Genomic DNA, 18,536 nt, shown 5'->3' with positions numbered 1-18,536 from the left:
TTATTGAGCGAAAACACCTAAAGCTCCACGAGGCTCCGGCAGGGGATGGTGGTGATCCCTGCTGTACTCTTTCACCACAACTTTCTCTCACTCTTACTTCCTGTTTCTGTTGTACCTGTATTTCAAGGGGCCGGGCTTGTCACTCTCTGTGTCGCGCTGAATATCCCCGAGAACTACGTTAAGGGTGCACGTGTCTGTGGAGTGCTCAGCCACTTACACGTTAATTTCACGAGCAGGCTGTTCCGTTGATTCGGATCAACAGGAACCCTCGTCGTCGTAACCGACGGAGTGCTTCCATCCATCCACGAGAGTTTTGAACGCCTTTCCTCTGACTGGGAAGCGACTGCACGAAAGTCTCTACTTGCTCGCGGGGCAAGTTTAAGAGACATTAACTTCTCTATGACTGTGCCCAGTCATGTATTGAAAGAAGGAATTTGAACGAGAAATAACTTATTTCTATCAATCTTTTTATCTATCTTTATATACATCCATACTCGTCTGCTGTTACGTTCTGAGATCAAATTCCGCCGAGGTCGACTTTGCCTTTCATCCTTTCGGGGCCGATAAATAAAGTACCAGTTTCGCACTGGGGTCGATGTAATCGACTTTAATCCCTTTGTCTGTCCTTGTTTGTCACCTTTGTGTTTAGCCCCTTGTGGGTAGTAAAGAAAAAGTTATTTCGTCTGTCTTTACGTTCTGAGTTCAAATTCCGCCGAGGTCGACTTTGCCTTTCATCCTTTCGGGGTCGATAAATAAAGTACCAGTTTCGCACTGGGGTCGATGTAATCGTCTTTAATCCCTTTGTCTGTCCTTGTTTGTCTCCTCTAAGTTTAGCCCCTTGTGGGCAATAAAGAAATATATATACTTCCATACTCGTCTACTGTTACGTTCTGAGTTCAAATTCCGCCGAGGTCGACTTTGAGTTTCATCCTTTCGGGGTCGATAAATAAAGTATCAGTTTCGCACTGGGGTCGATGTAATCGACTTTAATCCCTTTGTTTGTCCTTGTTTGTCACCTTTGTGTTTAGCCCCTTGTGGGTAGTAAAGAATAAGTTATTTCGTCTGTCTTTACGTTCTGAGTTCAAATTCCGCCGAGGTCGACTTTGCCTTTCATCCTTTCGAGGTCGATAAATAAAGTACCAGTTTCGCACTGGGGTCGATGTAATCGTCTTTAATCCCTTTGTCTGTCCTTGTTTGTCTCCTCTATGTTTTAGCCCCTTGTGGGCTATAAAGAAATATATATATATATACATCCTTACTCTGTCTGTCTGTCTGTCTCTCTCTCTCTTTCTCTTACTCTCTCTCTCACTCTCACGCACGCACACATACACACACACAAATAGACATACACACACACAAATAGACATACACACACACACACACAAACACGCACTCACAGATGTCTTTTTGTTGCTCTCAAATTGTGACTGCTCTTGGAATCGATGTCGCTAATGTAGTTAAAACTGATTATTTATCAAAACAGACGGTTCGTTCCATTTTTTTACAATATGTTTGTTTATTGAAAGAGAGCCGCTGTACGCAAGATCGCTGAGAGGTGGGGTCGGAGCTTTTCTGTTTGAACGGCAGTTTTTAACATAATTTCTAGGTAACTAAAAAATTTTAAACTTCGTATACTGGTAGAACGTGTTTATAAAACATCTTTTTTTCTTGGCTTTATTGAGAGAATTCTATAGTTTGTAAGATATGGATCTTTTCTGTTTGAACGGCAGTTTTTAACATAATTTCTAGGTAACTAAACACTTTTAAACTTCGTATACTGGTAGAATGTGTTTATAAAACATCATTTTTCTCTTGGCTTTCTTGAGAAAATTCTATAGTTTGTAAGATATTTGGGTTTTTTTTCTTCAATTTCTGCAACTTCAACCAATCACTGACGTCTATTGAGGTAAAAAAACATTCTGTGCCGTATGAATATGTCCCCCGTTTAAGAAACAGATTGGGTTCATTTACATTTGTGAAGAAAAAAAGATACCCTTGCCCCCACCCCTAAACCTAAAACAGATTGAAATGCAATAGATCGATTCTAGTGTCATAATTATGGGTGACAATTTCATATGACACCGCTAGAAAAAACTGCCGTTCAAACCGAAAAGATCCTTTCAATTCGTTGTTTTAATTTCCCCAGCGTTTCACATTTTAAACAGGTAAACGCATTTTATTTCTCAAACACAATTTGACGAAATCTGCCCTAAAGTGTTAGATTTCCATTTTACGCACATGCACAAAAGGGCGACGACACGGGTTCGCTCCCAGACTCTGTTCATTGTTTTCGTCAAATTGATATAGATTTTAAACTTTTGGGAACTTTTCGGTTTGAACGGCCGCTAGTCCTAAAACCTATACCAAAACAGAGACAGTAGCCGGGGGATGTCTTCTACCTGACTGGCTCTTGTTAAACCATGCAACCCATGCCACCATGTAGGGCAGATGTTAAACGATGATGATGGAATTATGATGATGATTCAACGGGATTCTCTCAGTTTCCGTCTACTAAATCTAGTAAGAAGGCCCGGGCCTATGGCAGGAAATGTTCTCGTAAGGCTCTTCGCATCAACAGCTCTGGAGTAAAATCTTTTTCGACTTCCTTTCGAAAGTGATATTAGTATGCAGGAGTTGCTGTGTGGTAAGTAGCTTGCTTACAAACCACATGGTTCCGGGTTCAGTCCCACTGCGAGGCACCTTGGACAAGTGTCTTCTGCTATAGCCTCGGGCCGACCAAAACCTTGTGAGTGGATTTGGTAGATGGAAACTGAAAGAAGCCCATCGTATATATGTATATATATATGTGTGCAGGAGTGGCTGTGTGGTAAGTAGCTTGTTTACAAACCACATGGTTCCGGGTTCAGTCCCACTGCGTGGCACCTTGGACAAGTGTCTTCTACTATAGCCTCGGGCCGACCAAAGCCTTGTGAGTGGATTTGGTAGACGGAAACTGAAAGAAGCCCATCGTATATATGTATATATATATATATGTGTGCAGGAGTGGCTGTGTGGTAAGTAGCTTGTTTACAAACCACATGGTTCCGGGTTCAGTCCCACTGCGTGGCACCTTGGACAAGTGTCTTCTACTAAAGCTTCGGGCCGACCAAAGCCTTGTGAGTGGATTTGGTAGACGGAAACTGAAAGAAGCCCATCGTATATATGTATATATATATATGTGTGCAGGAGTGGCTGTGTGGTAAGTAGCTTGTTTACAAACCACATGGTTCCGGGTTCAGTCCCACTGGGTGGCACCTTGGACAAGTGTCTTCTACTATAGCCTCGGGCCGACCAAAGCCTTGTGAGTGGATTTGGTAGACGGAAACTGAAAGAAGCCCATCGTATATATGTATATATATATATATGTGTGTGCAGGAGTGGCTGTGTGGTAAGTAGCTTGTTTACAAACCACATGGTTCCGGGTTCAGTCCCACTGCGTGGCACCTTGGACAAGTGTCTTCTACTATAGCCTCGGGCCGACCAAAGCCTTGTGAGTGGATTTGGTAGACGGAAACTGAAAGAAGCCCATCGTATATATGTATATATATATATGTGTGTGCAGGAGTGGCTGTGTGGTAAGCAGCTTGTTTACAAACCACATGGTTCCGGGTTCAGTCCCACTGCGTGTCACCTTGGGCAAGTGTCTTCTACTATAGCCTCGGGCCGACCAAAGCCTTGTGAGTGGATTTGGTAGACGGAAACTGAAAGAAGCCCATCGTATATATGTATATATATATATATGTGTGTGCAGGAGTGGCTGTGTGGTAAGTAGCTTGTTTACAAACCACATGGTTCCGGGTTCAGTCCCACTGCGTGGCACCTTGGACAAGTGTCTTCTACTATAGCCTCGGGCCGACCAAAGCCTTGTGAGTGGATTTGGTAGACGGAAACTGAAAGAAGCCCATCGTATATATGTATATATATATATATGTGTGTGCAGGAGTGGCTGTGTGGTAAGTAGCTTGTTTACAAACCACATGGTTCCGGGTTCAGTCCCACTGCGTGGCACCTTGGACAAGTGTCTTCTACTATAGCCTCGGGCCGACCAAAGCCTTGTGAGTGGATTTGGTAGATGGAAACTGAAAGAAGCCCATCGTATATATGTATATATATATATGTGTGTGCAGGAGTGGCTGTGTGGTAAGTAGCTTGTTTACCAACCACATGGTTCCGGGTTCAGTCCCACTGCGTGGCACCTGGGGCAAGTGTCTTCTACTATAGCCTCGGGCCGACCAATGCCTTGTGAGTGGATTTGGTAGACGGAAACTGAAAGAAGCCCGTCGTATATATGCATATATATATATATGCGTGTGTGTGATTGTGTGTCTGTGATTGTCCCCCTAGCATTGCTTGACAACCGATGCTGGTATGTTTATGTCCCCGTCACTTAGCGTTTCGGCAAAAGAGACCGATAGAATAAGTACTGGGCTTATAAAAGATTAAGTCCCGGGGTCGAGTTTGCTCGACTAAAGGCGGTGCTCCAGCATGGCCGCAGTCAAATGACTGAAACAAGTAAAAGAGACCGATAGAATAAGTACTGGGCTTACAAAAGAATAAGTCCTGGGGTCGATTTGCTCGATTAAAAGGCGGTGCTCCAGCATGGTCGCAGTCAAATGACTGAAACAAGTAAAAGAGACCGATAGAATAAGTACTGGGCTTACAAAAGAATAAGTCCTGGGGTCGATTTGCTCGACTAAAGGCGGTGCTCCAGTATGGCCGCAGTCAAAATGACTGAAACAAGTAAAAGAGTAAAAGAGTATGTCACATTGGCTCACAATGAAATACGTGGCTGTTGAGGACACGCTTATTTCTGGGTCTATCTCATTTCTCATAGCTCTGAAGAATATATTTTCGTTTTGTCTTTTAAACACAACTAGCAGTATCGCCCGGCGTTGCTCGGGTTTGTAAGGGAAATAGCTATAAAGCATTTTTAGAGAGTTATAGCCAAAAAATGGGAAAAAAATGATGGTAAATTTTTTTTTAGTTAAGAATGTCGAGTGGCGTCCCTTAGACAGTCTGTGGTTTGTGTTTCTGATTCTCGACCCCATGTCGAATTTATCGATTTTTTTCAGAACTGGGGGAACTTTTCAAAATTTTCGCTGCGTTAGTTTTGAATTATGACATTGGGCTATGTGTGTGTCAAGTTTCATCAGAATCGGTTGAAAGCCGTGGTCAGGGTGAGGGTACAACGTAACAGACACACAGAAACACACACACAGACAAACTGCCGTTTATATAGAGAGAGATACTACTATAAAGGGTTTTCTTTTTCTGTAGCTTCTGGACTTTCAACGTTACACATTCTATAAGTCTGACTATAGAAATATTTTACTCTAGGACTGCTGCTATTGCTTAACTTCGTGAGTGTGCTTGGCTCTTCCAAAGCCTTGGCCTCGTCATCACCGGTGGTAATACCACGAGTGCGTTGGCTTACTTTTGCAGGTTCCGTTGGACCTTGTGGTGTGCGACCAATTGAAACACTTGGTACTGCATTGAGGTTTTTTCTTTCTTCATCTCTCTTACCTTTTTCTCAATATTTCTTTCTTTCTTTCTTTGCTAGTTTCTTCGGTTTTGGATTCGTATTTCAATGTGTTTTGTATCATATACATACCTCTCTCTCTCTCCCTCTCTCCCTATCTCTCTCTCTCTCTCTCTCTCCCTCTTATACGCACACACACAGAGGAAGAGAGAGAAAGAGAGAGAGAAAGATACATTCATATAAACATACATAGATACATATAAACAGTGGAGGCGCAATGGCCCAGTGGTTAGGGCAGCGGACTCGCGGTCATAGGATCGCGGTTTCGATTCCCAGACCGGGCGTTGTTAGTGTTTATTGAGCGAAAACACCTAAAGCTCCATGAGGCTCCGGCAGGGGATGGTGGTGATCCCTGCTGTACTCTTTCACCACAACTTTCTCTCACTCTTACTTCCTGTTTCTGTTGTATCTGTATTTCAAGGGGCCGGCCTTGTCACTCTCTGTGTCACGCTGAATATTCCCCGAGAACTGCGTTAAGGGTACACATGTCTGTGGAGTGCTCAGCCACTTACACGTTAATTTCACGAGCAGGCTGTTCTGTTGATTCGGATCAACCGGAACCCTCGTCGTCGTAACCGACGGAGTGCTTCCATCCATCCACATATAAACATTATAATCGATAATGATTTCGGAAATTCCCCATGTTTGGATCATTGGAATTCTTTCCGATTCAATCTTGAAAATTTTGGAGAAAATTAACTAAAAGTCACGTGATTGCTTAATATCTTTATTTTAATAAACCTTTTGAAACAGGGTTTTAGATCGTTCAAAAATTATTTTTTTGTTTTTACTTTAAAACATAACAAATTTATTTGTTAATCTTCTTCAAGTGTCACCACTAAAGTTACATCTTCGATATAACTCGAGGCTTTTGGTTTTAATATTATGAAATATTTGCCTTGCTTTGGACTTTCAATCAAAACCTGTTGCTCAGAACCAGGCAGGTTCGATCGCCATTGTGTCAAATGTTCACTGCAGCGAACCTTCTCGTAGCAAACAAACAAATCTGTTTCACCGCCGCCAAACGTAGCAATTGTCACATTCTTTAAAGGCAAATCTGTTAAGATTAGTTGAAATAAGACTTCTTGACCGGCAATCGCTTTTAGACCCTCGATTTTTGAGTTCTGGTGGACTGTTCTGATGTATGAGGATAAATCACATACTTCGATGCCCACCTTTGTGAAAGCTTTTAACACGGGTCCAGTGTCGTAGCCAAGGTCATAGGCAGACTTCATAAAGTCACAGGCGGCTTCAGTGTAGTTGGTTGTTGGGTGCCAATAGAAACGGTTGGAATGTGCTGCTGTCCGGAAGACCATTTGAATACTCCAGCCTTTCCACTTGGCTAACAAACAGTAGAACCGGTTGAATACTCCGCTTAGGTAATGAACGTCCAAACTGCTTTTATAGTTGCCGGCATGTGTGATCGACATCCCGTCTTCTGATTGGTTGCATATATTGCGCATTGGTATTGTTGCAATGTCTTCTCCAATTTTCCAGTCGTTATTTTCGTTTATATTAAAAAAGGATTCAACCGCTTCAGCAGCCAGGTCACTGAACGATTCGTCGATACCACCCGACTGTCCCGCGTATATTAAACCTGAGTGTTCCTCCGTGAAGCAATGGGCAACTTCGTGGGCCGCAATGTCGAGGGTGACGAGTGGCATGTGATCCCAGTCTCCATCACCAAACGTGAAGTTTCTGCCATTGAAAAAGGCATTCACTACATCGTAACCATAGTGCACGCGGAAGACCATAGGCAAGACTTTTTTCGGAGGAACTTTCAGCCATTCTATGAACATACTGTGGATGATGTTGCCATAGAAAAGAGCATCATTTATCGGAGAAAAAGCTCCGTTCGCTTCATCTGTCGCACCATCTTGGCAGTTGACGTGATAGACTTGTTCTTCCTCGTTAGGCAAAAACTGTGCTCCTTGCAAATTCACCACTTTGACGACATCGTTCGCGAAATAACACTCATCGCCTTTACGTGTCACTTTCAAAAATGGTAGTTTTTCTCCGTAGCTCTGTTTGCCAATCAACATATTACCACCCGTACCTTTCATTTCATATTTGTTGGTTACATTCTCTAATGCGTTCCATTTGTAGACAAGTGTTCCGTTCTTTGCATCAATCATCATGCAAAATCGATGATTTTTTGCATCAGACACGGCATAATATTGAACTCGATAGACCAGGATTCCTATATCGTCCTTCACGAAGATCATCAGCTGGGGTTTATCATAGTCAATGCGGGCCCCTTCCATAGAGAAGTTTCCGTAGTTGGCAGCTAATTGCTTCGCTTCCTCGTCGGTCAAATTTGGGATCGTAGAGTTGATGTCATCGTCAAGGTTCTGAACCAGTTTACCAGTCACCTGACCAGTGTACACGTGCGTTTTGGCGTCCTCTTCCACAGTGAGGCTGGCATCAAATACTGGAATTCCTCTGTAAGTCTCGCCGTATTTTTTGATATCGGTTCCTTGTTCACTGAGTGCCGAGTCCATTAGTGCGACGTCCTCGTCCTTCGTTAGACCGAATAGGTCACGTGTGGTGATCATGTGACTAGGCTGTCGCTTCATCGTCTCGCTAAGCGTATCCACGTTTGACAGGAAAACGTCCCTGGCCTGCCGCCATTTCGCTGACGCCACGATGTGTCTCCCCAGGAAAGCTAGACAGAGGAAGAGAATAATAATAATAATGATAATAATAATAATAATAATAATGATAATGATGATGATGATGATGATGATGATGATGATAATAATGATAATAATAATAATAATAACAACAATAATAATAATGATAATAATATCAATAACAATAATAATAATAATGATAATAATAATAATGAATAAGTCCCGGGGTCGAGTTGCTCGACTAAAAGCGGTGCTCCAACACGGCCGCAGTCAACTGACTGAAACAAGTAAAAGAGAAAATAGAGAAAGAGAATCCCTTAAAATTTGAATGAGGAAAAACTTGGAGTATTCGAACAGTAATAATAATAATAATGATGATGATGATGATAATAATAATAATAATGATAATAATAATAATAATAATAATAATAATAATAATAATAATAATAATAATGATGATGATAATAATAATGATAGCCCTGATGCAGTACCAGGCAGTGGCTCTCATGGCTTCTGATCTTAACTGATTGGAAGTGTTATCATGTACATTGTTTTGTCTTGGTATAAAAGATGGGCTACAGCAAATATTCTGCTCAATACCACAGATTTGCTTGTCAGTTGTTTGACCTTAACCAGTTGAGCATGTCCCTTAGTGGCTGACGATATGTGCATCTCTGATCACGAGCAGAAGTAGTGGGGGAGCATCATAGCCATGTGTTGAGAAGGATTCTTTGGGGTTTGAATAATTCACCTCTGAAACATGGGTGTTTCGTTCAACGTCCTTAAACAACCCTTATTCAGGGACCATTTGAGCAGGATGGGTTACTCGATCTGAAGAAAATTCTAACTGGGCTCCACCTGCAAGGTCATGTGCTGTTTATCTTGATATGAGATCACCATATCGCGCACATATGGTTGTGATGCATGTGCCTGGTGTACCCTTATCAGACGGGTAGTCATGATGGGTATACTGGGCTTCGTATATTTTACCCCAGTGTCACTTTGATGGCATGCTCTGCTCGCTCACTCAATAATAATAATAATAATAATAATAATAATAATAATAATAATAATAATAATAATAATAATGAAGGTGGCGACCTGGCAGAAACGTTAGCACGCCGGGCGAAATGCTTTGCGGTATTTCGTCCGCCGCTGCGTTCTGAGTTCAAATTCCGCCGAGGTCGACTTTGCCTTTCAACCTTTCGGGGTCGATTAAATAAGTACCAGTTACGCACTGGGGTCGATATAATCGATTTAATCCGTGTGTCTGTCCTTGTTTGTCCTCTCTGTGTTTAGCCCCTTGTGGGTAATAAAGAAATAGGTATTCGAACAGTAAAGATCGTGCTTATAATAATTGGGGCGTTGGGGGAGAGTAAGCCAAGATATAGAAAAAGGGCTGGAGGATATTAAAATAGAATTCCCGGTAGATCTCCTACAGAAAGTTTGCTTCTTGGGGACAGTTAGAATTATCAGGAGGGTTCTAAGAACTACCGAAAACCTGTTGATACTTAAGATTACAGACAATGAGCCACTACCCACATAAATCCGAACCTGTGCTTTGTTTCAATAATAATAATAATAATAATAATAATAATAATAATAACAATAATAATAATAATAATAATAATAATAATAATAATAGTAATAATTATAATAATAATGTTAATAATAATAATAATAATGATGATGATGATGATAATAATAATAATAATAATAATAATAATAATAATAACAATAACAATAATAATAATAATAATAATAATAATAGTAATAATTATAATAATAATGATAATAATAATAATAATGATAATAATAATAATAATGATAATAATAATAATAATAATAATAATAATAATGATGATGATGATAATAATAATGATAATAATAATAATAATAATGATAATAATAATAATAATAATAATAATGATGATGATGATAATAATAATAATAATAATAACCATTGATCATGTGGTCCCCAAGTGCAGTCCATTGATCATGTGGTCTCCAAGTGCAGTCCATTGATCATGTGGTCTCCAAGTGCAGTCCATTGATCATGTGGTCTCCAAGTGCAGTCCATTGATCATGTGGTCTCCAAGTGCAGTCCATTGATCATGTGGTCTCCAAGTGCAGTCTTCTAGCGCCTACAGAGTATCTCAACAGGCACGATAGAGCTGCACAATATATTCACTGGGTAATCTGCAAAAACCTGGATTTGCCCCATGAAAAAAACTGGTGGGAACACAAACCACCCCCAGTGCTTGAAAATGACCACATCTCACTCCTCTGGAACTTCACCATTCAAACTGACAGAAAGATAGATGCAAATAGGCCAGACATCATATTGAAAGACTTCAAATAAAGAACATGCCTCCTCATTGATATGACTGTCCCTATCGATATAAACGTATCTGTCAAGACCTACCAAAAACTGAGTAAATATAAAGATCTTGAAATAGAAATCAGCAAAATGTGGAACCTGAAGACTAAAACAATACCTGTTGTCATAGGTGCCCTGGGAATGATAGCAAAAGGGACTGATAGCTACCTAACTCAGATACCAAGAAACCCAAAAATGGCAGAAATTCAAAAGATAGTGCTCATGGGAACTGCTCCTATCCTACGCAAAATACTTTCTATGTAATCTCAAGGTTTAAAACAAACATAATTTTCGGTTTAAAAAAAAAAAAAAATTATTTTTTAGACATTCATTAGTACAACACCAAAATACCCCCCCCCAATATATGGCACACTAGGCATAACAACAACATGAACTTCCAACCTGTTGTCTCTTGAGGTCTCTGGGTGAGACTTGGAGCCAACTTGTACAAATATAAAGCAAAAGTCAAACATAGAATAATAATAATAATAATAATAATAATAATAATAGCAGTTCCAGTTGTTACTTTCCTTAGCAGTTCCAGTTGTTACTTATAGCTACAATGTGTTGAACTGGAATATGAGTGAAGTAAAGAATATCGATGGGAAAATACGCAAGCTGCTGAGTTGTAATAGGATGCACCACCCAAAGGCAGACGTAGATCGCCTTTACCTTCCCAGAGCCCAAGGAGGTAGAGGCCTGATCCAATTTGAACTAGCTTACAAAACAACCACAATTGGACTGGCCAAATATCTCGAAATAACGAATGACTGGATACTAATAATAATAATAATAATAATAATAATAATTATCATTATTATCATTCTTCTTCTTCTTCTTCTTCTTCTTCTTCTTCTCTTCTTCTTCTTATTATTATTATTATTATTATTATTATTATTATTATTATTATATTATTATTATTATTATAATGATAATGATGATGATGATAATAATAATAATAATGATAATAATAATTACAATAATAATAATTATTATTATTAAAATCTTATTAAAATCTTATTAAAATCTTATTATTATTATTATTATTATTATTATTATAATGATGCTAATGATGATGATGATGATGATGATGATGATGATGATGAGGATAATAATAATAATAATAATAATTATTATTATTATTAAAATCTTATTGAAATCTTATTGAAATCTTCTTATTATTATTATAATGATGCTAATGATGATGATGATGATGATGATGATGATGATGATGATGATGATGATGATGATGATGATAATAATATGTTGTCTTCGAAACACATGTCGAAAGGAAAAGAATTTTAATAACATCTTCGTTCAACTCCATTTATTTACTTATACTACACAAATTACTACACATTAAAAGAAAATCGATTCGTAACAATGAATGTAAAAAATAAAATGAGGAACGGCAAACGTGTTATAAATTGATTTTTCGCCCATTATCCGAAATTACAATGGGCTGCGGAGCTCGAAGATATAAATTTACGAACTTCAGATTTTAACACAGTTGTTGTTAAAAAATTTTGCAATAAAAAATATACTCTTAAAAATATATTTAGAAAATCTGTATTAAAAATACCTTTTATATATATACTAGCAGTATCACCCGGCGTTGCTCGGGTTTGTAAGGGAAATAACTATATAAGCATTTTTAGAGAGTTACTTCCCTTATAGATGCCAATTCGGGCTTTCTTAGCCATTTCGGTTTTGGTGTCTTCAAGCCATGAAGTCGTTGTTCTAAAAGAACGCTGGTCTCCTTGACAACGCATTACGACGTTGATTTCCTTAAACTCCCTTCCCCACAGATTCACGAGGGAGGGAAGAAGGGGGAGAAGCAAACACAGGTGCAGGTGTTTGAGCGTGGACGCCAACTCCGCCGCCATCGACACACGAAAAATTATGCATTAAAATGGAATAAAAATGATGTTAAATTATTTTTAAAATTGTAGATTCATCGTAGACGCGCGCTAATACCCAGACGGGCTCGATATTAATCACGACTATATGATACCCGAATTTGGTTAAACTGCACCGCAAAATGTGGGAGGAGTTAGGAATCTAAATCGTAGGAGACAGACACTCACACAACTACAGTTTTATATATATAGATAAAATTTCGAACGTGGAATAACTGTGAATACAGCCTAGAAAATTCGATAAATACAGTTTTATATATATAGATAAAATTTCGAACGTGGAATAACTGTGAATACAGCCTAGAAAATTCGATAAATACCCCTAGAAGACGGGGAAAAAATAACCAAGAAGAATTTACTCAATTTTCAAGGCTGTATTCACAGCTAACCCGCGTTGAAAATTCACTTGGTTTTCTATAAAATACCAACCCACGCCACTCAATGTTTCTACATTTATGAAAAACCTTTCTCTTTTCTCTCTCTCTCTCTCTTAGTATATATATATATAATATATATATATATATATATATATATATTATATATGTATGTATGTATGTATAAATAAATGGATGAATGAATTATCCTTTGTTTACCATTAACATGGAAAATTCAATAAACAGTTACCAGGGTAGCAAAATTCACGCAAGTAACACGGATGAAGCGACCTATTCAAAGGTAGAAGCTCCGGGTTAATGTGCAGTAATTTGTGTAGTATAAGTAAATAAATGGAGTTGAACGAAGATGTTATTAAAATTCTTTTACTTTCGACATATATTTCGAAGACAACATTGATTTATTCCAAAGGAATAAACTATGTGTAAAATGCAATCTTCTCATCGGGAAAGAAAGAGAGCCTATCTCAACAAAAAGACGTTATAACAATTACGATGACTGCCTAAATGATAAACAGAACGTTATTAAGTATTTTAAAAAAAACCGTTAGTAGAAAGGTTTCAGTGGTTAGAAAATGGGTTCCGTACGACCTGTCTCCGGAGAATCAGCAACAATGTGTCGCTTGTTGTCAACCATTGCCTACACAACAACGTCAGAAGCCGCTTTGAGGGTAGGTTTGTTACGAGTGATGAGAAGTGGAAACTTTATCATAACGTTAAAAACCGTCGTCAATAGATCAGTCGAGGAAGCAGATCTCCATAGCAACAAAGAGAATTATTTCATTCAAAGAAGAACATGTTCAATGTATGGTGGAATTTTCAAGGAATTAGCTATTATTGGGTTGTCCGGAGAGTTCGTGCCGATTTTTAAAGGAAAGAAAAAGGTCAATAAATACTTGCCATTACATTTTTAATCAACCAAATATGAACCATTTTCTTGCACAATGCGTCTCCATCTTTCCATTAACTTGAAAATACCCTCTTCCCTGAATTGAGGTGATTTCATGGCAAAGAATTCATCAAGGTATCTTTTTGCGTCATTCAAGGAATTGAAATTTTTACCATTAAGACTATTCTGTAAAGACCTGAATTAGTGGAAATCCGATGGAGCAATATCTGGTGAATATGGAGGGTGGGGTAACACATCACAGCCAAACTGCAGCAATTTTTGTCTGGTTCCCAAAGCATCAAGTGCCGAAAATGAACTTTCTTATCTTCCACTTTAAAGGGTTACAGAATTAAGACAGTTTATAGGAACATAAACCTTCTTCCACGAAAAGATAGCTTAAACCGTGCTCTAAATGGAGGTGTAGTCAAATCCTATTTTATGGGTTTCCATCTTTCCTTTAACTTGAAAAGACCCTTTTCCCAGAATTGAGAGGGGTTTCATGGCAAAGAATTCATCAAGGTATCTTTTTACGTCATCCAAGGAATTGAAATTTTTACCATTAAAACTATTCTGTAAAGACCTGAATTAGTGGAAATCCGAAGGAGCAATATCTGGTGAATATGGAGGGTGGGGTAACACATCCCAGCCGAGCTGCAACAATTTTCGTCTGGTTCCCAAAGCATCAAGTGCCGAAAATGAACTTTCTTATCTTCCATTTTAAAGGGTTACAGAATTAACACAGGTTATAGGAACATAAACCTTCTTCCACGAAAAGATAGCTTAAACTGTGCTCTAAATGGAGGTGTAGTCAAATCCTATTTTATGGACTCAACCATGTTCTAAAATAAGTCGAAAGGTAAGCTACTATAAATCAGCACGAACTTTCCGGACAACCAAATACAAACTGTTACACAATAATCAAACGATCAACACCAATCTTTATTGCGATCCACTTCGTTGCTTGAAAGCTGCTTTGGACAAAAATCACCCGTCCTTAGTCAAAGAGAGGAAGCTTGCTTCGCGATAATGCTCGCCCACCACACACTGTACAACCGAGTAAAAATTCCTTAGAAGAGATCAGGTGGGAGGAATTGCTTTATCTTCCACCTTCTTCTGACCTTGCAGCTTCTGATTATCATTTGTTTAGGGGATTACGGAATTAATTTCAATGGTTTCAGGTTGACAACGAGAGAAGAACAGGTTGAAATCTAATTGGTACCGAACTTTGCATCAAAACCTAAATTATATTTCAAGTGTGGGACATAGGCGGTGAGCTGGCAGAAACGTTAGCGCGCCGGGCGCGAAATGCTTAGTAGTATTTCGTCTGTCGTTACGTTCTGAGTTCAAATTCCGCCGAGGTCGACTTTGCCTTTCATCCTTTCGGGATCGATAAATAAAGTACCAGTTTCGCACTGGGGTCGATGTAATCGACTTGATCCCTTTGTCTGTCTTTGTTTGTCCTCTCTATGTTTAGCCCCTTGTGGGCAGTAAAGAAATAGGTATTTCGTCTGTCGTTACGTTCTGAGTTCAAATTCCGCCGAGGTCGACTTTGCCTTTCATCCTTTCGGGGTCGATAAATTAAGTACCAGTTACGCACTGGGGTCGATGTAATCGGCTTAATCCGTTTGTCTGTCCTTGTTTGTCCCTTCTGTGTTTAGCCCATTGTGGATAATAAAGAAATAGGTATTTCGTCTGCCGCTGCGTTCTGAGTTCAAATTCCGCCGAGGTCGACTTTGCCTTTCAAACTTTCGGGGTCGATTAATTAAGTACCAGTTTCGCACTGGGGTCGATGTAATTGACTTGATCCCTTTGTCTGTCCTTGTTTGTCCCTTCTATGTTTAGCCCCTTGTGGGCAGTAAAGAAATATATATTTCAAGTGTGGCATCTATAAGCTTGTTGAGAGATGGAATTAGATTCTACGAAGTAATGGACGTTATGTTAATGATTAAGTATTTCGTTTAACATAAGTTTTTCATTAATAAATAAAGACTTTAAAATTGGATACAACCTACTTTCCAGCTTTACTTGCTTGAGTCTTTTGACTGCGGCCACGCTGGAGCACCGCCTTCAGGGGTTCTAGTCGAACAAATCGACCCCAAGAATTTTCTTAAGCCTAGTATTTATTCTATCGCTTTCTTTTGTTGAACCGCTAGGTTACGCGGACGTAAACACACTGATACTGGTTGTGGAGCGATGGTGGGAGAACAAGCACAGACACAGATATACACACATACACACACAAATACATACATATATACATATGCACACACGTACACACACACATATATATGAAATTCACTCACAATGCTTTGGTAGGTCCGAGGCAATAGAACAACACACTCGCCCACGGTGCCACACTACGGGTGAAACCGGAACGAAGCGGTTGGTTGGCAAACTTACCACACAGCCACGCTTGCGACTGTACAATATATATATATATATATATATATAATATATATATATATATATAATATATATATATATATAATATATATATATATTATATATATATATATATATATATATATATATATATATATATATATATATATTATATATATATATATATGTATATATATAGGAACAGGAGTGGCTGTGTGGTAAGTAGCTTGCTAACCAACCACATGGTTCCGGGTTCAGTCCCACTGCGTGGCATTTTGGGCAACTGAAAGAAGCCCGTCGTATATATATATGTATGTGTGTGTATATGTTTGTGTGTCTGTGTTTGTCCCTCTAGCATTGCTTGACAACCGATGCTGGTGAGTTTATGTGCCCGTCACTTAGCGGTTCGGCAAAATAGACCGATAGAATAAGTACTGGGCTTACAAAAGAATAAGTCCCGGGGTCGAGTTGCTCGATTAAAGGCGGTGCTCCAGCATGGCCGCAGTCAAATGACTGAAACAAGTAAAAGAGAAAGATATATATATATATAACATACATACATACATACATACATACATACATACATACATACATACATACACGCAAACGCACGAACAAACTTATGCACAGACACACAGACACACACATACAAACCTACAGATATATATACATAGAAAAATATGTTAAACTCACCGAATAATACACCAAACAGGAAGCAGTAACGTACACCACACGTAGCCATTTTTTTCTTTCTGTGTGACAGTGGTCCGTCACAGTTGAACACTAGAAGCAACTGGTCACGTAGGAATGAAATAGTGGACTTTCGGCCCGAAGACAGCAACAACAATAGCCAGATACAAACAGCAAAGGCGGCCGACTTTGAAGGTGGATGAGAGAGGTGAAATGTTGTTGAGGGTTGCACCGCACAGGAGTCCGTTGGAGGGAGAAAGAACGACGATGACACTCTTGTTGTGAGAGCTTATACTCACACTCAAGTTGTGAGACAATTGATCAAAGCGAGTGCATTATAACGGGAAATCAGATGAGGTCTTCGGTATGATTGGACGGTTAGAAAGTACATCTTGCTCTCTGTCTCTCTGTTCCCACGCCCGTTCTCTCCCTTCCGTTCACTCACTCTTGTTTCCCGTCCCCCATCCCAGTCTGAGATGCTTCTGAGGTTTTCTGGGTGTCGTCAAATCATCTGTTTTCGCCTCGTTAATCCATTGGTATTTCAAATTAACCAAACAGGATCGTCATTAACAATGATATTCCTGAACCGCGACCACTCTCCACTCCTCACACATCTTTGGATATATATATGTTAAATGCATATGTATCTGTATGTCTGAATCCAAGCTTGTGCTTCCGTGGGAATTTACGCACGCACGCACACACACACACACACACACACACACACACACGCACACACACAAACACACACACACACACAAACACACACGCAAACACACACACACACAAACACACAAACGCAAACACACACACACACACACATACACACACAAACACACACACACAAACACACACAAACACACACACACACAAACACACACACACACACACACACAAACACATACACACACACACACACAAACACACACACACACACACAAACACACACGCAAACACACACACACACACACACATACACACACACACATATATATATAGAGTGAGAGAGAGTGAGAGAGAGGGAGAGAGAGAGGGAGTTAGAAGTAGTGTACAGATATTATATATTGAGAAAAAAAGGAGGTCGCCAGAATTATGGAAAATAATTTTTAATTCATTTATTACTAGATTTTTGACCCGATTTCATTCGGATCTATTCTCGAACCGCAACATTTGAAGAAAAAAAAAAAAATGAAATGTCTTTGAATATATTTCACGTCTATCGTCTCCTGCCACAAAATCGAGAAAATAAAACGAAAAATAACCGTAAACTTGAATAAATTTTGTACTTATAGGCGGAATTTTCGAACGAATCAAAATCCAAAAAATATTTCTTGTCAAATCGTATAGGCAAAAAATCAAACGGTAAAACGACTAAAAATGTAACCCTTTTCACTACATAAGGTCTTTATTTTTAAACAATTTCCACAAAAAAATGGCGAACTATTAAACAGAAGAGCCTGTAGATTATGCAAGTGTGCTTTTTATATAAATCGCCCACAGCTTGCAGAATCGATTGAAAATGGGTTTTGTTCCCCTAGTAACTACAGAGATGGAGATTTCTAACCTAGTCCAGTCGCTTCCTCGCTTCATTTTACATGTCCCTGTAAATTTTCGCCGCAATTCGAGCGCGCCTACTGCCATTGAACCTTGCATAACCACTAAATGAGACACGCAAGCACAACTTTTGGCCATTTCACTTTTATATAGAGAAA

General features: G+C 39.1%; 1 protein-coding gene across 1 annotated transcript; it reads right to left on the bottom strand.

Annotated features, from left to right (window-relative positions):
- Positions 1-6,252: 6,252 nt before the first annotated feature.
- LOC115226506 (virulence metalloprotease-like) lies at positions 6,253-17,237 on the bottom strand. The gene is made up of 2 exons (XM_029797501.2): positions 16,828-17,237; positions 6,253-8,204 (listed from the first exon to the last, which is right to left on the bottom strand). The coding sequence occupies exons 1-2, from the start codon at positions 16,874-16,876 to the stop codon at positions 6,355-6,357; spliced, it is 1,899 nt and encodes a 632-aa protein (XP_029653361.2). The 5' UTR covers positions 16,877-17,237; the 3' UTR covers positions 6,253-6,354.
- Between the last annotated feature and the right edge of the window lie 1,299 nt (positions 17,238-18,536).

This window comes from Octopus sinensis, linkage group LG30 (assembly GCF_006345805.1).
Source record: "Octopus sinensis linkage group LG30, ASM634580v1, whole genome shotgun sequence".
Classification (NCBI taxonomy): domain Eukaryota; kingdom Metazoa; phylum Mollusca; class Cephalopoda; order Octopoda; family Octopodidae; genus Octopus; species Octopus sinensis.
This window is presented reverse-complemented; position numbering and strand designations above follow the sequence as displayed.

Bases quoted from the DNA above. Each gene is read 5' to 3' on its own strand.
- LOC115226506 (XM_029797501.2), bottom strand. From the start codon at position 16,876: ATGGCTACGTGTGGTGTACGTTACTGCTTCCTGTTTGGTGTATTATTC. The intron at 8,205-16,827 runs GTGAGTTTAACA...TCCTCTGTCTAG, and splicing joins CCTGTTTGGTGTATTATTCG to CTTTCCTGGGGAGACACATC.